At 45.6% G+C, this 22,102-nt stretch overlaps 1 protein-coding gene across 1 annotated transcript; it reads right to left on the bottom strand.

The window, feature by feature from the left end:
• Window positions 1-13,405: 13,405 nt before the first annotated feature.
• MMP7 (matrix metallopeptidase 7) lies at window positions 13,406-20,971 on the bottom strand. Its single transcript, XM_084783133.1, has 6 exons — window positions 20,839-20,971; window positions 17,961-18,187; window positions 17,730-17,878; window positions 17,149-17,274; window positions 15,693-15,854; window positions 13,406-13,637 (listed from the first exon to the last, which is right to left on the bottom strand). The coding sequence occupies exons 1-6, from the start codon at window positions 20,956-20,958 to the stop codon at window positions 13,618-13,620; spliced, it is 804 nt and encodes a 267-aa protein (XP_084639259.1). The 5' UTR covers window positions 20,959-20,971; the 3' UTR covers window positions 13,406-13,617.
• Window positions 20,972-22,102: the final 1,131 nt, after the last annotated feature.

Below are 22,102 nucleotides of genomic sequence, written 5' to 3'. Positions count from 1 at the left end.
AGGACAGCCAAGGCTACACAGAGAAACCCTGTCTTAAGTTTGTTTCATTTCATCTGTTTTTAAACTAGGCAGAAAAGTAAATGATAAGATTTACTTTTTGAGCTGGGCGTGGTGGCATACGCCTTTAATCCCAGCACTCAGGAGACACAGACAGGTAGATCGCTATGAGTTCGAAGCCAGCCTGGTCTACAGAGCAAGTCCAGGACAGCCAAGGCTACACAGAAAAACTCTGTTTAGAACAACAACAAAACAAAACAAAACAAAAACAACCCCCCCAAAGACTTCCATTCTGTTCTTGGGGAACCTGAAGCTCAGAAAGGCCAAGTGACTTTACCACAGTGATCTACCTAACATGTGACAAGTTCACCACAGTGCAGAATTTAGTGTTCGACAGTGACATTTAAGAATGAACGAGCTGGCCTGGAGAGATGGCTTAGCAGTTGAGAGCACTGACTGCTCTTTCAAAGGGTATGGGTTCAATTCCCAGCACCCACATGGCAGCTCGCAGCTGTCTATAACTCCAAGATCTGACACCTTCCTACAGGCATACATGTAGGCAAAACACCAATGCACATAAAATAAAAATAAATAAATTTAAAAAAAAGAATGAACGAGCTAACTCAGTGGGTCAAGGTACTTGATGGCAGCACACTTGTCACTTGTATATGCTGTGGCCTGCATGTACATGTATCCCAACAAATAAATTAGATGTAATAAAAATAATATGAAAGGGGCTGCTACTAAAAGTTGTGGATTCTACTATGTGTAGAACCCATTACTTTTTAAATTTTAATAAATTTAAAATTTCAACCAAGACTCATTTATTCATGTTTTAATACTGTAGGTTAGGTATTTTTAATTAAAATGTTCCAATTTCTAGTTTCTTTTGTTCTTTAGTGCTGGGCTTGAACCTAGGGCATAGTTCATGCATGCTAAGCAGATGTTCCACCACTGAGTCACACCCCAGTCCCTTATCTTTACTAACTTTTGTTTTGTTTTGTTTTTCGAGACAGGGTTTCTCTAGGTATTTTGGCTGTCCTGGACTCACTTTGTAGACCAGGCTGGCCTCGAACTCATGGAAATCCTCCTGCCTCTGCCTCCTGAGTGCTGGGATCAATGGCATGCACCACCACGCCCGGCCTTCTTTATTAACTTTTAAGGAAGCAATTCTAATTTTCATAAATGTTTATATTTAGAAAAAAAAGTTTTCCTATTTTGCTGATTGGAAGCCTCATTTTATTATTTCCTTCCTTGAAAAATGATAAACTAGATAGCGCATGCTTTTATGATGGCAGCACACTCTTCATTGAACCTTGATAAGAGAAAGTGCAATAAAAGCTCCCTTCGTATTAGGCTCAGTTGTGAGAGTAGATGCAAGTATCCTACTGTGCATTAGCTTTAAGGAGCAAAGAGTGGAATGTGGAGCGATTAAGGGACTCTAACATATCATGACCAATTAAAGTTAATTCTTTAGAATGCCAGAGGTAATTCTACTCCAGAAAAAAACCCAATGTTATTTAAAAAAATGAAAGAAGAAAATACAATGTAGTACTATCTTTATTTATTTTTTCACATTTACATTAGCGAAAAATTACAATATAAGGGAGTATTGCTCCACCCCACCCCTAGCTAGTTGAGTCCCACTGGCCACATTGGAACCACATGCAACTTTATTTGTATCCCACTGGCCACACTGGAACCTCATGCAAGTTTATTTGTATCCCACTGGCCACATTGGAACCACATACAACTTTATTTGTATCCCACTGGCCACATTGGAGTCACATACAACTTTATTTGTATCCCACTGGCCACATTGGAGTCACATACAACTTTATTTGTATCCCGCTGGCCACATTGAAACCACCTAGAACTTTATTTGTATCCCGCTGGCCACATTGGAACCACATACAACTTTATTTGTATCTCACTGGTCACACTTGAACACTGGTGGCACTGGGCATGAAATCCATGGCCTCGTCTTTGAGTTAGAAAGCACCCATTGAGCCACATTTCTTCCCAGAAAAGAACTTTGATGTGGTATAAAACATTCGTTGTTCATGGAAACACTTGAACATCATTATTTGCTTTAACGTTATGAACAATAGAAGAATATTTAGTATCATGAGATTCTATATCATAGTAGAGGTTTAGTTCAATGTAACGTATCAGAAGAGAGTGAAGAATGAGCTGGAAGTGTCATTTGCAAGTGTTATGATCATTATGGACATAAAAGGAAGCAGCAAGCTGTTAGAAGCAACAAGAAAGTTCTGTATGCTATTGTACAGAATCAGTAGCATTTCTCAATAGCAGCAATAAAAAAAAAAAACAAACAAAAACAAAAACCAAGAGGCTGAAAGAAAGACGCCACCCAGAAGAACAACTTAAAGCTGTAAGGTGGCAAGGGGGCAGCACAGAGAGTCCTGACACCAATGCAGACACCCTGACACTTTGCGGATGGCCACAGAGAGAAAGCTGACAGATAATAATAGATAAGTCACGTGTGCCATTGAGGAGGCGGCACTATTCTGTTCCCAGAGCAGACATTCAGTGTCGTACACCCAACCAGGCCTCCAATTCCAGTAGGACCTGATGTCCTTTTTGGCCTCCATTGCACCTGCATACATGTGGGATACACATAAGATACATATAAATTAACACACACACACACACACACACACACACACACACACACACACACACACACAAAAGAAGGTCAAGAACAATAACTGCTCTCCCTTAATTTACTACCTACTTTAAATTTTGTGTGTGTGTGTGTGTGTGTGTGTGTGTGTGTGTGTGTGCCACACATCACAGCACATGCACAGAGGCCAGAGAACAATGTTTGGGAGTTGATTTTCTCCTTCTATGCCACGTAGGTCTCAGGGATGGAACTCTGGTTGTAAGCGCCTTTCCTTGCTGAGCTGTCTCTCTGGGCCTCCCTCCAAGTTTGGTGCAATTTAGCTACAGTCCGGGGAAGGTTTGTGCAAATCTTACTGTCAGCGAGTCTTGGTGGCAGGCAGTGGGAGAAGACCCAGATGCTCCTGACTTCCTGGAAGAGAAGATAAAAGACAAAACCCGCTCTTTGTGTTTTCACTGTGTGGCAGTTAAATATTAAATTGAAAATTCTGGAAAGAAAGAATATCTAAGTAAAATGACCTTTATCACAGCATTTTGTTACAATTATTCTACTTTAAGAATTACTTTTCCGCTGGGAATTGGTGGTGCACACCTTTAATCCCAGCACTCAGGAGGCAGAGACAAGAGGATTACTGTGAGTTTGAGGCCAGCCTGGTGTACAAAGTGAGTGCAGGACAGCCAAGGCTATACAGAGAGACCCTGTCTTAAAAAAGCCACACACAAAAAACTTACTTTTTCTTTCTCTTCCTCCTTGTCCTCCTCCTCCTTTTTTTTTTTTTTTTTTTTTTGGGACAGGGTTTCTCTGTGTAGTCTTGGCTGTCCTGGACTCCCTTTGTAGACCAGGCTGGCCTCAAAGTCACAAAAATCTACCTGTCTCTGCCTCCCCAAGTGTTGGGATCACAGGCATGCACCATCATACTCGGTTAAGAGTTACTATTTTTTTTTATTAGATATTTATTTATTTACTATATATACAGTATTCTGCCTGCATGTACACCTGCATGCCAGAAGAGGGCACCAGATATCATTGTGGATGGTTGTGAGGCACCAGGTGGTTGCTGGGAATTGAACTCAGGACCTCTGGAAGAGCAGTCAGTGCTCTTAACTGCTGAACCATCTCTCTAGCCCCGAGTTACTATTCTTTTAAAAGAGATTATTTTTAATAATGTATATGAGTCTCTCTCTCTCTCTCTCTCTCTCTCTCTCTCTCTCTCTCTCTCTCTCTCTCAATCCATGGGTGTCGGAAGACTCAGATTCCCTTGGAGTTGGACCTTTAGACAGTTGTGAGCCCCTGATGTGAGTGCCTGGAATCCAATTTGCCTCTTTGCAAGAGCTATGTGTGTTCCTAACTGCCGAGCGATCTCTCCAGCCCCAATGTCTTCATTTATAAAAAATGATGCTGGTGCTGAGTGTGGTGGCACATGCCTTTAATCCCAGAACTTGGAAGGCAGAGGCAGGTGGATCTCTGTGAATTTGAGGCAGCCTGGTGTTTAAAGCAAGTTCCAGGACAGTTAAGAGAAACCCTGTCTTGAAAACTAAAAAAAAAAAAAAAAAAAAAAAAAAAAAAAAGTTAAGGTTTAAGGTTTAATTCTATGGCACTCTTCACTATCTCCAGAGGATAAGAGGCAGACAGATGTGATCTTTTTAAAAAATATAATTATTTTGTGTGTATATATGATATTGTGTGTATTTTGTATGTGTGAGTGTGGGCATGCATGTGGACGTCAGAGGATGTCTTTCCATACTTGGCTAACATTCCTCCTGTCTCCCCTCACATCTTGCCATAGAAGGGCTGAGTTTACAGAGCCCACGCCTACATCTGGCTTCTGAGGTGGATTCTGGGGCTGGCACTCAGGTTGTCAGTCTTACAAGGCATGTGCTTTCCACACACCAAGTCAGCTCCGTGTTCAAGTGTGATTTGACACAGACATAAACTCTCCTTGGCAGGACTCTGGAGCTAGTAGGTGGTATCTACATATCACACTTTGGAAGAACTCCCTGTAGGACAGCGGTGCTCACACAGAACCCCAGCAGGCTGTCTCTGCGCTTCTGTTGCCAGGTCTCCTTCCTATTGGTTCATATTCAAAGCCCGCTTTCCTGGCCTTCTCTCTCATTCTGTGAATTCTCTGGTACATTTGAAAAGAAATTTCACTTCTTCCATAGCTTAGAATCTGTTACTGTGCCTTTCAATCAAGACATGGAACTGAGAGAATTGGGGGGTGTTGCTCCCCAGTTGGTTGGTGGAACGTCTGTCTAGCATGGACGGAACCTGGGTTCCATCTCCACCAGCCAGGTACGGTGGCTAGTGCTGGTGACAACAGCGTCCTGGAGGTGGGAGAAAGAGGAATTCAAGGTCCTTGCTTCATAATGAGTTTGAGGCCAGCCTGGACTACAGGAGACTCAATACATAGCGGACTCACACCACACCCCAAACTTGCCGGTCCCCACTACAATGCCTGGATGGCGAATCTTTCCTTGCCACCAAATCTAAACTGACTAATCCTTGTGAAGATGACTTGGCAAAGGACAAGACGCATTTTAAAAGACTATTGTAAACCAGGTGTGGTGGTGCACGCCTCTAATCCCAGCACTTGGAAAGCGGAGGCAGGCAGACCTCTGTGAGTTTGAGTCTAACCTGATTTACAGAGTCAGTTCCAGACCAGCCAAGGCTGTACAGTGAGACCCTGTCTCAAACAAACAGACAGGCAGACAAGACCAGCATTTCCCATGGGAGAATCAACCTCCAGGACTTCAGTAAGGTAGGCAATCTACACACTTATCAAGCTACATTCCTGACTGGCTGTTCCTTTGACACTTAAGTCATTAGCCTTAATTATTACCTCCACCACCCCCCTTTTTTTCTACTGGGAATCAGACCAATGGCCTCGTACTATAGGCAAATACTTTACCATCAAGCTACATTCTCAGCTGATGCTAAGATTCTTTTCCTGACCGGGGATGTAACCAATGTCTTCCTCTGCCCCTGATGACCAGCAAGCTGAGGTGTGGTTCTCCTAAGTTCACTCTGGTTTACCTTACGGGGCAAGGAGAAGGGGTACAGGCAGATCATGGGCGGCCTAAAAGCAGCTCTGGTGGATGATGGGGTAGAGGGAGCCCGCTTCCCTAGCGCTTCCTCTCCTAGGTACTCTAGTTCCCCTGCCGGGAGCCGTTTGTAAAGGCCCCGCCCATAAGCATCACTCTCCTGCTCTTAGCTCTAGGGTAAGAATCACATAGATTTCAGAGACTGTGATTAAGCAAGATATTCTGCCAAGTATACACTCAAGGCCTTCTGACTATCAGAAAAAGTACACTGCGGCCTCAAGGCTGAGAGTCGATTGCGATTACACCGCTGTTCCTGTGAGAATGTCCGCATCATCTCCTGAGAGTAGTCTTCTGCTTTGTTTCCCCATGCCTGAGATGTGTATAAATTGAACTGGTGAATAAAGCTGAGGTGTCGTGTGGTATTAACTGCAGGCCCTCCCGAGTCTATGCTGTATTTCCGACTATTTCTTGCCTGTTTCTTATTTCTGTTCTTTTATTTCTCAATCCTCACTCCCTGGTCTAGGATCTGTTCCATATTGTCCAGAGCAGGCTCTGGACCTCCCCGGCTGAGACTGTGTGCGGTCAGAGCAGAATTGCACACAACTGGCTGGGAGGGGTCGGTGGATATTCAGGTGAGGGTCCATGTCTCTCTCCGTCTTCAGCTTCTATGAGGGACTTGTCAACAGCCGACCCAGCTTGACAGTTATTTGAGAGGAGGCCTACCTACACTGCTGAAGGATGGCGGCAGTCCTAAACAACACCGGCCTGTAAGTTCATGTCTCTTTCTCACCAATTAAAGTGTCACAAGGCACCAGCTGTCACCACTGCCCCTCTGATGGAGTCAGGCCACAGTGCCATTCTCCTTCCTCCTTATGCTGGTGGAAGGGTTGCTGCTTCAGGGCTCTGGACAATCAACGAATCTATGGCCTGGGGTGTGGGGGTGGGGGGCTGGGGGGTGGGACATGTCTCAGATAGCCTACTGCATTTGTAGAAAAAATAAAAAACATGCCAACAACAAAACTGCTCTATCTCCTTTCTTTCTTTTTTAAGATTTTACTTATTTTTATGCACGAATTCTCTATTTGCATGTACACCTGTAGGCCAGGCAAGGGCATCAGATCACATTCTTGATGGCTGTGAGCCACCATGTAGTTGCTGGGAATTGAACTCAGGACCTCTGGAAGAGTAAATAGTGCTCTTAACTGCTGAGCCATCTCTCCAGCCCCTCTATTTTCTTTCTTAAGGATTGAAGTCTAGGGGCTCATCAAGACAGTCTCATCAGCACCACATCACTGTCCTTTTCTGTCATTGACAGTTGAGCCATGATGACAAATGAGGGCACAAACTAGAGAACACCAGCTGGGGTTTGCCTAGCATGTTTATTGCAGCCAGTATGCTTTTGGTTTGAATGGCAGATGTTTTTATAAGTGGAAGGGCGCCCCCGTGTGGCTGTTTAGAGCATCACTGTGAATTCCTTGGCCCTCTAACCCCTGTTCTACATGATTTGATGCACGCTACTTCCATGGATACCAGACACATGCACAGTGCATATATGTACACACAGGAAAAAACTGCAAACACACATGCACACACATGCACACAGACGCGCACACAAAGGCCTGCATGCCGGAGATGCCACATGTAGGCACTATGCTGGGCTTGATAGTCCCAGATGAGCCCAGCCTTGCTGTTTCCGTACTGACATAGCAGACAGGTGACTGAGGGTCTCATAATTCTAAACCAACCCACCTGGAAATTATAACAAAGGACAGGTACTGGGGGTGTAGCTCAGTGGTAAGCATGCTTTGGGCTGGCGGGGGGGGGGGGGCGGGGGAGGGGGGGAGGGGTGTTCAACCCTCAGCAGGAGGGGGGCAGTTAAGGGGAGCATAATGATACAAATCTGCAACTTCAGCACCGAGGCAGGGGGATTATGAGTTTGAGGCCAGCATTGGCTACATAATGAGTTTGAGGTCCGTCTGGAATACATAGCAAGACCTTGTCTCAAAAAATCTCGTAAGCCGGTCGGGGTGGCGCACGCCTTTAATCCCACAATTTAGGGAGGCAGAGGCAGGTGGATTGCTGTGAGTTTGAGGCCAGCCTGGACTACAAAGCGAGTCCAGGACAGGCAGGGCTACACAGAGAAACCCTGTCTCAGAAAAAAAAAATTGTAAGACAAGTAACAAAATAAAACAAAGGTAAATTGGGGGAATTCCAGGTCTTGCTTAGAGAGCAGAGCAGTATTCAAACAGAAGTTACATTGTTTTCTTTCTGTTACACATGTAACTTAGGCGTTAATAACAGCACCGGAAGTGCAGTGCTCCTTAGCTCCACACCTGGCACAGATAGAAATGGACTCACTGTACATCACTCAGTCACGCCATCTGCTCCTTGCTTTTATATCTCTGGGCTCTATTTTTCTGGATGTTTTCAAGACAAGAATAGTACAGGAAAAAAAATAGTACATGACCAAGGAGGCAGGGGCAGGTAGATCTCTGTGAGTTTGAGGGCAGCCTGGTCTACAAAGCGAGTCTAGGAATGTAGCCAAGGCTACACAGAGAAACCCTGTCTCAAAATCAAAACAAAATTTAAAAAACCATATGAACATATAGAGGGGGAGGTAATCCCCCTCAGGAACAGTCATAGGGGAGGGGAGTAAGAGGAAAATGGGAGGGAGGGAAGAATGGGAGGATACAAGGGAGGGGATAACCATTGAGATGTAACAAAAATAAATTAATAATAAAAAAAAACTTTAAAAAAAAAAACCAAACCAAACCAACAACAACAAAAAACTGAAAACAAAAACCTAACCAAACCAAAACAAAAAAGGAATGGTACATGAAGCTAATGAAGCAATAAAGATGACAGTGACAAACCTGAAGGGGTCACCTAGGACCATCCAGGAGACACACCTCTGGGCATATTTGTGAGGCTCTTTCTAGAGAGGGGAAGACCCACCCTCACAATGGCAGCTTCTTCCAATGGGCAGCTCATATGAAAAGTATTCACAGGAAAGAGCTGTATGTCCCGATCGACCTTCACAGCCTCTTCCTGAGTGAGCATGTCCACCCCTGCTGCCCTTAGTTGCCAGCAGATCCAGTTTCTTTGGTCTTCCAACTTAGACCACACGCCAGTGACTCCGGGAATTTGTCAAGCCTCCAGCACTGGACTGGGACAGCGGAGGCACCGGCGGCAGAGGCTCCCAAGCGTGCGGAAGGGCACTGTTGAACTACCCAGCCTTTATTGGTTCTGTTGCTCCAGAGAACCTTGCTGAACGCGGCCTTTTCTTTTACAGGGAAAATCCATGTTTTTTAGTTCTAGAGTAGCCAAAACTGAATTTATTGGAGAGACACTGTCATATTTTAGGATGTCCAAAAGTCCCCGCTCCAGCAAGCTGACTTTCGGAAAGTCCCATGGTACTTCTGGAATCCTGGCAGCCAATCATCATGCATCTTCCTGGTGGAACCTCACCACCACCACCACCACCACTACCATCACCATCACCACCATCACCACCACCACCACCACCACCATCACTGACACCACCATCACCATCACCACCATCACCATCACCACCACCACAACCACCATCACCACCACCATCACCACCATCACCGCCACCACCGTCACCATCACCAACACCACCATCACCATCACCACCACCACCATCACCACCATCACCATCACCACCATCACCATCACCACCACAACCACCATCACCATCACCACCATCACCACCACCACCATCACCACCATCACCATCACCTCCATCACCATCACCACCACAACCACCATCACCATCACCACCATCACCATCACCACCATCACCATCACCACCATCACCACCACCACCATCACCACCACCATCACCACCATCACCATCACCACCACCACCATCATCATCACCATCACCACCACCACCATCACCACCACCACAACTTGGTCAGAGCTCCCAGGGCCTAGGGCTGTCACTTTGCTACTGTGGTAAGATTTTCTGGTCCACTTGCACATGAGATTTCTTTGTTTGGGATCACACGCTAAAGGTTATAACAGTGCCGGAGCATGCAAAGCAATACGTGTTGAATAAATTATTTTAAAAAATCATATTCTCCTGAAGAACTTACCTGGCTAGCTATACCTGGGGCAGAGGTCTGTTCCTTTTTCAAGTGACTAAAGCTGGAGACAAGATAGAACATACTTGGCCACTGAGGTCTGCTGAAAGTCAGGGGTACTTCTCAGAGAAGAAAGATGTGAGGAAAAAGGTCTGATGACCCAAAAGAAAGTTATTTATCTTTGCCCAAAAGAGCCTGTCAGGCATTTGTTTCTCCTGAAGAACTGTCAAGTTCAGTCTCTGCTGTGCTAGTGTTCCAGTCAGCATGATTGAATGAGTTGAGATGGCACTTACTGAAGGAGGAATTATTTTTCTCTTTTTAAAAAGATATGGTGTCAGGCATGGTGGCACACACCTTTAATTCCAGCACTCAGGAGGCAGAGGCAGGTGGATCGCTGTGGAGGCCAACCTAGTCTACAAAGTGAGTCCAGGACGGCTAAGGCTACACAGAGAAACCCTGTCTTGAAAATAAAACAAAACAAAATGATATGACTTACTTGTAATTACCTTATGCATGTGTGTTTGTGGAGGTATGTCTACGTGTATGCAGTTGCCTACATGTGGAGACCAATAACACATTGGATTCCCTGGAATTACAGACAGTTGTGAGCAGAAATCTGGCCTGAATTATTTTCCCCTACCTTGTGTTTTTTTTCTTTTTAAAATATTTATTTATTTATTTATTATATATGCAATATTCTGCCTGCATGTACACCTGCAGGCCAGAAGAGGACACCAGATCACATTATAGATGGTTGAAAGCCACCCTATGGTTGCTGGGAATTGAACTCATGACCTCTGGAAGAACAGCCAGTGCTCTTAACCTCTGAGCCATCTCTTCCAGCCCCTCCCCCACCTTGTATGTAGGGGACTGGGCACAGGCCATCTGGCAGGCTGGTGGATAGCTGACTCTGTTCCTGGAGATAAGAGCTGAGGCCAGGTGTGGTCAGGGACTCATAAGCCAGCCCTTGTTCATTGTTGCCTTCTGCCCTGAAAGCTCACCTGGATCGCAAGGCTTCTGCACAAGGGTGCCCTTTAGCAGTCTTTCTACCGTTGGTCTCCGTGTTCCTTCAGGAAAATGCCCACAGTGCTGTGCCTGGGAAGCTTGCTTCTGCTGGGCACGTGGTTTAGTTGGCAGGATGTTTGCCCACCTTGCAAAAGGCCCCGGCCCCAGCACCAGCACTGTGTGAACCAGTGTGTGCAGGACAAGCGGAAGTTAAAAGTTGTTCTTGGTTACATAGTGAGGTCTAGGTCAGCCTGAGATACAGAGACCCAGTCTCAAAAAAAATATATGTTTTAAACTCTGATGCCTGAGATTTGATCACTTCCCCTTGGAAGGGAGGCCCTGCAGGCACACAGAGGAAGGGGAAGCAGACTATCAGGAGGAGACCTGATTGGCTGTGGTCAGAAGGTAAGAGAGGAGGCCCTCCCCCCTTCCACGCCCCCCTCCGCCCCGCCATCAGAGGTGTAGCAGAGTGGAATAGGGCAGGAGAGGGAGGGAGGGAGGATGGAAACAGGAAGATATGATCGAGGGGATAATAATCAGGATGTAATGTGAATAAATTATAACAAAGAAAAAAACAAAGAAAATATAAAACACCCCAGAAATATGTTTTAAATTCACACTGTAAATATACCCAGTAGTACTAATCTATACATTATAGTTAACGTGGTAACATGGCAACTATCAGGTGCTGTGCCTTTCAGCACTATTAAAACAGAACCCAGGCCTTTATTTACTACGGAATGCCTATTAATAAGTAAGAGTCTCTATTCTCAGTCAAGGGTGACATCAGGGTGAAACTACAAACACCAGGAGAATCAGTCAAGCCACTGTGAAGGGATTTGCAAACCGAAGATACGAGCAAAAGGTCAGTTGATTGGAAGACATGAGCCAGTCCTGACAACTTTGAAGAGAGGCCCTCACCGACAAGCCGGGGAGGGCAGGACACAGGCAAAGTCAGGCAGTTTGGCCAAGCAGGACCCAGTGTGTGGCGTCTTCAGAGCCTGTCACCCCTCCAGTCCTTTATCCTCCACCCAGCCGGGACAACCTAACGTCCTGGCATTTGCAGGTGTGGCGAGAAGGCTGCGTAGGGAAAGCAGATGGCAGCCCTGCCAGAGAGAGAGAGAGAGAGAGAGAGAGAGAGAGAGAGAGAGAGAGAGAGAGAGAGAGAGAGAGAGAGAGAGAGAGAGAGAGAGAGAGAGAGAGAGCCGACTTCCTCTTGCTCAAGACAGAAGGCAAGTCTGAAGCCAGCAAAAAGGATGCTTGATGCAGAACGCCATTTGCTTACGCCAAACCCTGTGGTCCCCAGAAGCAGGAAGCCAAGTTCACCGACTTGTAACTTCCTGTTTACCATTGCGGACGTGCTTCGCTCTGCTCAAGTGTCTTTGGGCTTCGGTCAGTACATACCAGCACCTGCCATGCTGGTTGGGGCTTCACCTCCGTCGTGCATTCCTAGTGGCTGTGCGGCTGTTTCTTAGTTTTAGAGCACTGAGCAAAGTCTGTGAGTGCTATTGAAGAGGAAGGAGATGCACCTAGGTAGAGTGTGTGATGGGGGTGTAATCTATATCAGCAAAACAAAATATGTTTCTGTTTCTCTATTTCACAGGGAGAACCACGCAAGCATGAATGTGAGGGCAGCTTTGTCCTGATCCCCTAGAGACCGCTTCCTGGAGAAATACGTTAGTGAGTCTCGGAGCATGAAAAGAATACAGCAGGAAATGGAGTTTCAGGAGAAGCCTAGCTTCCAAGGGTCTGAAGGGCAGAGCGCTGGGGAGAGGAGTGGAGGGCTATAGGCAGAAGGCCATCGAGAAACGCCTGGTGTAACTTACGTGAAGGCTTCAAAGGCAGCGGGCGCACCCGGCATTATTATTTCCGCCCTCTCTCCCTCCCTGCACCGTGCGCGTGCGCGTGTGTTCAGTATGCATCGATGTGCATTCAGAGTCCAGAGGAGAGTATTGAGTGCCCCAATGTGCCGCTCTCCAACTTATTTCTTAAGAGTGAGTCTCTCAGTCTCTAGTCTAGAGCTAGGGTGGCGATCAGCAAGCCCAGCTACGCTTCTGTCTCTCCATCCTGCTCCCTCTACCACTACTCGCTTTTTTCATGGGTTGTGGAGATTTGAACCCACGTCTTCATGCCTCTGATATTACTTTTGTTCCATTATGTCATTCAGGGTAAAATCCCTCATGAATACACGTCTTTATGGCTGCAGTCTCTCCCACAAGGTCGGCTTGGGTGGGTGGGTGGAGGGCAGGGAGGGGCAGGTCCAGCATGCAGCTACGTCAGCAGAGATATGGGGCAGGAACTTGGGAGCTGGTGTTAACAATGACGCTGTACAGGCATTCTGTGGGAAGAGCTTGGCTTCCCAGCAGATTCAGAGTGGGCTTGGCCCAAACGGATGAGGAAGAGGCCATATCTTGGGAATACACCAGCGACTAACAAAGAGGTGGCGTGCCCACCTGCTCCATTTGGTGAGGATGTACCTGAAGGACCTTAGATAATATCTAAGTTCGTTTTGGCTTAGTCTTTGCCTCGTTGTGTGGCCTATCTCACGTTGTCGCTGAACTTCAGCGTGATCTCACCATGGAATACAAGCAGTGGGGTTATTTGTGCACATAACATTTATTGATGCCTATCAACTCCATGTTACCCGAGACTAGCTAGAAGGTGACCCTCAGAGGGATGTGCGACACCCGCCCACCGTACAAGCGAGAACATGGCAGGTGCTGGCATGTGGTTCAGGAAGGACCTCTGCCCATTCTGATTGTGGGATGCAGCGGAGAACCCAGCGAATGGGCGGGGAGTGTCTTTGACGTGTCCGTATCTTCTACAGCTTAGTCCTCTTTCCTGTGAAGCAAGAAAACAAGAGCATCTAGTTGTGTCACAAACCACACAGGAAACACTCTATATCTATGCAAACACAGGCTCAGTTCCCAGCATCACACAAAAGAAAAAACAAAATAAAACACCCTCCCTCCTCCAGTCCATCTGTACTGGCGGATGTGGTATGTGTGTGTGTGTGGGGGGGCATGCTTTTAACTCCAGCAACAGGAAAACAGAGGCAGGGGGTTCACTGCACATTTCAGCTTGCTCTCCACAGAAAGTTAAAGAAAGCAAGAATGACACAGACAGAACTGGCCTCAAAAACGACTATAATTTAGGAGAACGTCGCATGACTGTGTGTTCAGCACTCTTTAGTATCCTATGCATCTGAAGGCCAGCAGGCGGCGAGAGTGAGTGGTATAAAGTTGCTTATTCTCCTTAGCCAAATGAGGTAGGTGCACATCACGGGCCCTGCTGAGTCAGTGGATTCTAGGCCCGACAGCTGTTAGCAACCATTTCTTTTCCTGCAGAAACCCGTCTCCCTGAGTACAGGTCTCGCTCTCTCTCTCTTTTTTTTTGATCATTCAAAGATGCTTATCTTTTCACAGTGTATTCTCATTCCTTATGTGTGAAGAAGGTTTTTGGACACGTTTGATGAAGATGAATATGTAATTTCGGATTTTTGTGTCCATGTTACTTTAAGAAGGCGGAGATGTGGAAAGACACACCCACACCTGAACTCACCACCTACCTGCTGTTCAAGCATCTGGAAGCCACAGACCTCTGCCAAGTCACTTCTCTTCTTTGAGCCTTTCCTCCCTTATCTTTACCCAGGGATATCGGTGTTTATCCTGCCTTCTCTTTCTTTTTCTTTTTCTTTTTTCTTTTTTTAATTAATTTATTCTTATTACATCTCAATGGTTATCCCATCCCCTGTATCCTCTCATTCCTCCCTCCCTCCCATTTCCCCCTTACTCCCCTCCCCTATGACTGTGACTGAGGGGGACTTCCTCCTCCTGTATATGCTCATAGGGTATCAAGTCTCTTCTTGATAACCTGCTATCCTTCCTCTGAGTGCCACCAGGTCTCCTCATTCAGGGGGCGTGGTCAAATATGAGGCACCAGAGTTCGTGTGAAAGTCAGACCCCACTCTCCACTCAATTGTGGAGAATGTCCTGTCCATTGGCTAGATCTGGGTAGGGGTTTGAAGTTTACGGCTTGTATTGTCCTTGGCTGAAATCATGCCTTTTCATCTGTTTTCCAAATACTATTTCTAATGACCTTCATCAAGCAAATACTGACCCACACTTGCCTTTGAAGCAATATGGAGTTTGGAATTTCACCAAAACAAAGGAGAGACTGGGACATACAACATTCAGAACTCCTGTGGACAGTGACTACTATATAGCTGTTGCTTTTGCGGGGAACACTTCCCTATATGTTTATAAAGACAGAGAAACTGTGTCACATTTGCTCATGTGGGGCAACTCCTTGGCAGTGGACAGCTATGGGTAATGTCTGGGGGTGGGAGCTATCCTAATTCACCTGAGGTGAGCGACGAAGGATGATAACCTTCCATCACATAGTGGACTTCTGAAACTTAACGCATGAAACATCAGCTGGTGACATGGCTCACTCACTGACTAAGGGCTCAGATGCCTACCCTGATGACCCAAGTTCAAGTCCTGGTACCGATGTAGCCAAAGAAGAGAACTGACTCTTGCAAATTTTCCTCTGGCCTGCACATATGTGTAGTATTTTGTGAACTTACACACACACTCAATCACACAAATATGTGAAAATTAAATAAAAATAAAAATTAATATCTCTTCACATGTATAATCGGAAGCAACCTTTTCAGAACTGTGAGGCTGTTGCTTCACGGAAGCTCTTTATTTGTATTCATCTGAAATGCTGAGGAATAACCTCGGGGCCTTACACAGGCCAGCCTCACATGCTGTTGGCCTTCAGCATAGCCACTCAGGTTTAAGTCTCACTGTGGTTCTCTGGGGAAGGTTCTGTTTTCTGACATCTTTCTGTCAAGCCTGACACTCTTTTCTTGAAAGCCATAATTATTACCATATAACTTCTGAATTCCTGCAATGTCGTCCTCTGTAAGCTGGAAGCCTTCTGCAGTGTGCCTTTCATAGGTAGGGTACATCACAGCAGTGGGCACAGAAGAGTGAGCCAGACCCAGAGAGTGGCCAAATTCATGGGTGGCAGCAACCAGGAAGTTCACGCCTACAACCAGTAAAGTGTACATGGCAAATATTAAAATTGCTGTATAAAGTCCTATAATAGATCACATCATAATGAAAAATAATAGCCAGCCCCAGCCTTCCATAGTTACTTGTTACCTCCTTCAAGAGAGAGATAGGCTAAGAGGGGACACATGACCGACTTCCCTGTTGCTGTGATAAACCATGATGCCCAAAACAACTTAAGAGAGAAAGAGTTTACGTTTGATTATGTTGCTGGAAAGATGGAATCCATAATGTCAGGGAAGTCAGGGCAGCAGCAGCAGGAATCTTTAGATCAGAATTCACACACACACACACACACACACACACACACACACACACACACACACACGGAGAGAGAGAGAGAGAGAGAGAGAGAGAGAGAGAGAGAGAGAGAGAGAGAGAGAGAGAACGAGGTAGGATGCTGTAAACCATCAAAACCCAATGACCTGCTTCCCCAGCAAGATGGGCCTCCTAAAGGAGGTATAACTTCTTCACAGTGCCACTAACTGGGGACCACAGGAGTCTCAGGGACATTTCACATTCAAGTCAAAATAATAGTAAGAACCAGGTCCTTTAGCAAGGTGCTTCAGGTTAAGAATGCACACCCTAAACCAACCAGTGAGAAGCCAGGGGGAGAGCAGAGGAAAGACTATGACAGCTTTTCCCCTCTGGCCTGCACACATGGGTAGTATTTTGTGAGCTTACACACACACACACACACACACACACACACACACACACACACACACACACATTGGTCTTAATTGTGTAGTCAGTTAGAAGCTGCTCTGCGCGGCCCCAAATTCTGAGATAGCTACCTGTGTTGTTATCATGAATTTACTGTTTGGCTTTTGCTAGATTTGGGATAGGAAGGGGCAGATAACGGTTTTACCCTTTAGCTTTGTGACCAGCTTAGGGCCCCAAGCTGCTCTTCTGGTTCACTTTTTTATTATCTTATTTATTTATTTTTGTTTAATTTGTGTATGTGCGTATGCTTGTACCACAGCACAAGAACAAAGGTCTGAGGACACCTTGTGAGAGTCAGTTCTCTCCTACCACATGAGTCTCTATACAGCACACACACACACACACACACACACACACACACACACACACACACACACACACACCAAAACCAGAAGATATTAAATGAGATAAAACATTTAAAACATACTGAATTACTTGACACTTAAGGTGTCTTTTAATTCTTATAATTAAAATGATCAAATTAAAGTCGGTATAAGCCTAGGGTTTCTGGAAAGATGTGTAGTAGGAAAGCCATAGATCATTACCTGTGTTACCATCAGTCCAGTACTCATCCTTGTCAAAGTGAGCATCTCCTCCTAGGCCTGACCCAGGTGCAAAAGCATGACTTAGAGTGTTTCCTGGCCCATCAAATGGAAAGCTGTCTCCATGATCTGCAAAACAAGGCAACGCTATCTGTTAGAGGCTCAGGTTTTCTTTGGTCATTTCCTCCCTCTGCAGAGAGAGGCCAGTCCTGTTAGTTGACCCTCTTGGTACCAATTTCTGAGGTGGCTGTAGATTTGGTCCAGCCACTTGTCTTTCATTAGATGTATTGCTCATCACTGCTCATCATATGACCATCATATGAGGAAGGCTCACTGGATTCAGGATCTTAAAAATGTGTATGTGTGCGTGTATGTGTGTGCTTGTGCATGTGTGTGTGTGTGTGTGTGTGTGTGTGTGATACTAAGAATTGAAACCAAGGCTGCTCAAATGTTAAACATATGTTCACCAATCAAAGCCCTCTGTAGTGCTCATGAAAAGGTGTGAGTCTTGAAAGGAGAACACTGACATCAGGAGCAAACAGGTAAGCGAGCACACAGGGTCAGCCTGCACGAGCCTTCCTTACCTCCCCGTGCAAAGCTGATCATGATGTCCGCAGTGCCTTGCATGACTCTTCTGAAGTTCAGTGGGATCTGCTTGCTCCACATTCCAAGAGCCTTTTTCACGATTCGGTCCACCACAGGCCGCGGTAAGTCTGAGGTATAGGATGTGATTCTGAGCACACAACAAGACAGGGTGTGAGTTCTCAGGAGAAGGGATTGCTGCCTCCATCCTCATGAGCCCGGGTGAACCTCACCTGTAGGTGACAGTTTTGGAATGCCATTTTGGGCTGTTTGGCATTAGTGAGTACTTTGCAACATCTGGCACTCCACATCTGGGTCTCCGCATTATTTCCACGGTGCGCGGGGATAGCTTCCCAGTCACGGGCAGGCCGAAGAACATCTGCATTTCCTTGAGTTTCATCGCTAGACTGCTGGCCTCCTTCATTTTAGAGTTGTGAAGGTAAAATTTCCTAAGATAATTCTGGCAGACAGAGAGTAAAGACTCTTTTACGGTCGTTTATTTGGAAACCTGCATCTGTTATACACGCTGTTGTTGTGGGGTTGCATAGCGATTTGAAGATAATTCCTATGGAGTGAGGTAAGTATGTACTGGTGAGGAAAATGGAATATTGATAAGGAAGTACTGGCCTGCGGTTGCATCTGTGAAGAGAAGGATGTCTTTGCACCACTGTATCCTCCACAAATATTTTGAGGACAAACACCCACCCACCTTCTAAAGCTTGATCTTAGTTTTAGTGCAGTAGGATGTGTCAGTGTGTTTTCAGTGAGCTCACTAAGGGCTGGAACATGGCTCAGTCAGAGCAGAGCATCCCTCAAAATTTTGAGGACCTGAGTCTGATTCCTAGAACCCATGTAAAAAACTGATGTTTTTTACTCTAGTGCCAGGGAGAAGAGACAGGAAGGTTACCAAAGACTTGTAAAACTCAAACTCTGCTCCCACACCCATGCAATATTAACCTCAACCTCTGGCCTACACACACGCACACACATATACACACACACTCATACATACATTCACACACACTTACATACACACATATACTCACACTAATACATACATGCACATACTCACACATACACTCACATGCACATACATACATGCGCTCACGCATGGGCGCGCGCGCGCGCGCGCGCACACACACACACACACACACACACACACAAGAGCACACATTAAGACATTAAGACAGACCGTGGGCAGCACAGACCTTATGTAAGAGCTGCTGTGATCTGGCTGTTAACATTTTAGTAGAGGGAAAGAAATCAGGAAGTTTAACTAGCCTGAGTCAATTGTTCAGGAAGAAACCACAGCTAATAGCATCCATGGTTTGTCCAGGTTCACGCACTGAGTTAGTGGCAGGCCTGGTCTGCAGTTTCCTTGTCTGCGTTGTCCCTCTCTACTCTCTCTGCCCTCAGGCCCTTTCTGCTGTTAGCACAACCCATCCAGGAGGTGGCGGAATAAACCAGAGCCCCTGGACCTTCCCAAGCACAACTGGATGTCTGAAAGCATCCTGGTGTCGGGGAGTGCACAGGGAAAACGAGAGAACTGACAATGGTGGTGACTCCCACAGGCGTTACAATGCCTTCCCAGGGGCCAGGCACACATGCTGTACATTTTACCAAAGTAAACTGACAGCCGACATGGCCCCTGTCTGTTGCCATGGCATTTCGTTCATATAACACATTCTCAGTATTTACTCGCAATGATCATGAATGAATTCTTTCTTTAAAAACAAATAAGAGGGCTGGAGAGATGGATCAGAGGTTAAGAGCACCAACTGTTCTTTCAGAGGTCCTGGGTTCAATTCCCAGCAACCACATGGTGGCTCACAACCATGTATAGCGTGATCTAATGCCCTCTTCTGACCTACAGTTGTACATGTGGGCAGAGTAATGTATACATAATAAATAAATAAATAAATATAAATTAAGAAACAAAAACAAAAACAAATAAGAAACATCATATCCTTTCTGGAGATATAGACTTCAATAAGACATTTTTTTCTCCTTCTGTTGCTGATTTGAGATATAATTTTGATCTGCAGCACAGGCTAGCCCGGAACTCACTGTGTAGCTCAGTCTGGGCTCAAATACGGAATGTCCTTCCTTTTGTTAGACAATCTGTGTGCTAAGCAAAAGGCCTAAGTGCCTTTGTGAAAGCATCCTAGAGAAAGCTGGATCAAAACTCCTAAAAATGCTGTTTGGTAAGGTAGAAGCAGTTAGACATTGGTGATTCAGTGTGGTTGAATCTGGTTGATCAACTGGGTCTTGAAAAAAGTCAAACTGGGCCAGGCGGTGGTGGCACATGCCTTTAATCCCAGCATTGGGGAGGCAGAGACAGGCAGATCTCTGTGAGTTCGAGGCCAGGCTGGGCTACAAAGCAAGTCCAGGACAGCCAGGACTACACGGAGAAACCCTCTCTCAAAAAACAAAAAACAAAAACAAACAAACAACAACAATAACAACAAAAAGTCAAACCGAATGTGAAGTATAGTCCTATTTTTCTTATGCTTAAGGTTTATCGGTCATTATCCAATTTTACCAAATGACATTTTATACTTATTAATTATTACACTTATTCAGCAATATACTCAGAGAAACATGGTCTCTGATCTAGGAAAGCTTATCCCAATCCCTGTCTCCATTGGCAGGAAGAATGTGAATCCAGGTGCTTTTGACTCTCGGCACAGCACCAGGTGACGTGATATGCAGGCCTCTTCACTGGGAGGCCTCATCCTTAGAGTTCAGTACAGTTCATGAAAATAGCTTCAAGTTGCAATAAATATTAATAACATGTCCATTCCTGAGCGTTGATCGGATTTCGAGGATTGCATTGTCTTCTAATAGCCCTGCTTGGTGACATCATTACTATAGTTGTCCAGTTTTTGACCTGGAGAAATTAAGGTCAGAAAAGGAAGGGCACTCTCAAGTCCACCTAGATAGCCGATTAAAAAGCTGGCACTCAATCAGCACGCAGCCAGGCTCTGCAAGCCAACGTGGGCAGCTGCTCACGAAAAGTATACACTGCTTTCTAATCAGGAACATCGTGCCCAAGAATACTCACTGTCACCCTAACACTAAGGAAGAAGCCCAAGTGAGAGAGCCTTGTACCTGAGCGAGTTCCCACTGCAGTGTGCTCACGTCTCCAGCTTCCCGGGACAGTGGCAGGGCCAGGTAGCCTGGCAGCAGATACGCGGCTGTGCAGAGCAGGGCGAGTTGCATACTTGCCATCAAAAGGCGATTGTTCTCAGAGCCACTTTGATGTGTCCTCACAGGGGCTGGAGAAATTTATACAGCTTCTCAGCCCTGACTCTGGAAATAGGTGACTCATTTGTACACTTTCTTTCTTCTTAGAATTTAGCAACAACGAGGAAGTATTGTCCTTATATTGGGAAGAGGAACACAAGAACGTGGCTGAATCCATGAGAAAACTTCTTTTATTGTTGGAATCAAATTACTACTCTCTCAAGTAGATTGACCCAAAATTTCTTGGATTAGTTATCATATTATGTATCCTAAAGGATTTTTCTAAAAATTTATACTATGTGGAACAGTGCATAAATCACAAATAACAGTACTGAGCAAGTACTGTGACATCACCAGTGTCAAGAAAGAATATAGCACCAAGGGTGATGAAACATGCCTGGAACCCAGAATCCAGAGGCTGCGGAGGCAGGAGGATTGCAGTTTGTGGCCACATAGTGGCTCCATAGCCAGATGACGGGCTCCATAGCCAGATCACCAGCTCCATAGCCAGGTCACGGGCTCCATAGCCAGATCATGGGCTCCATAGCCAGATCATGGGCTCCATAGCAAGACAGTGATTAAAGTAAGAAAGGAAGAAGGAGTAACTGGAGCCTTGCTGGTCTCCCATGATTCTTTGCAAAGGGGGGAGACAGGCACTGCAGGTGCGGGGTCTGTGTTAGTGGCTAGACCTAGCCTCTAGCCTTCCTCTCACAGCCCGCTATGCCAGTCACACAGTTGGGTGGCCCTTTTAACCAGGTGGTTTCTTTTCTTACTGGATGATGATATTCCTAATTTTCTTCAATTAAGCATGCCCACCAAATCTCCTGGGAGAGGGATACAATAAGCGAGTCTGTACAATAAATGAGTACTTATAGATGTATCCTGTATCAGGCAGCCATGTTGCTATCAGATGTTTATTGATCCTTGTAGTGGAGTAAAATCATAGCTCTTTTCTTATCTCAGAGAATAAGATAAGCCACAGACTAGGAGGAAATATTGAGAGAAACAAAAACAAACAAACAAACAAAAAAACCCTAACAACAACCCAATGAAGAATTACCATCTAGATTATATAAAGAATTCCTAAAACCTAACATCAAGAACACAAGCAATCTGATTAAAAATGGAC

Source organism: Acomys minous, assembly GCF_964271855.1.
Source record: "Acomys minous genome assembly, chromosome: 5".
In the NCBI taxonomy this organism is placed as follows: Eukaryota; Metazoa; Chordata; class Mammalia; order Rodentia; family Muridae; genus Acomys; species Acomys minous.
The sequence above is the reverse complement of the archived record's forward strand: the minus strand, read 5'-3'. Positions and strand labels throughout refer to the sequence as shown.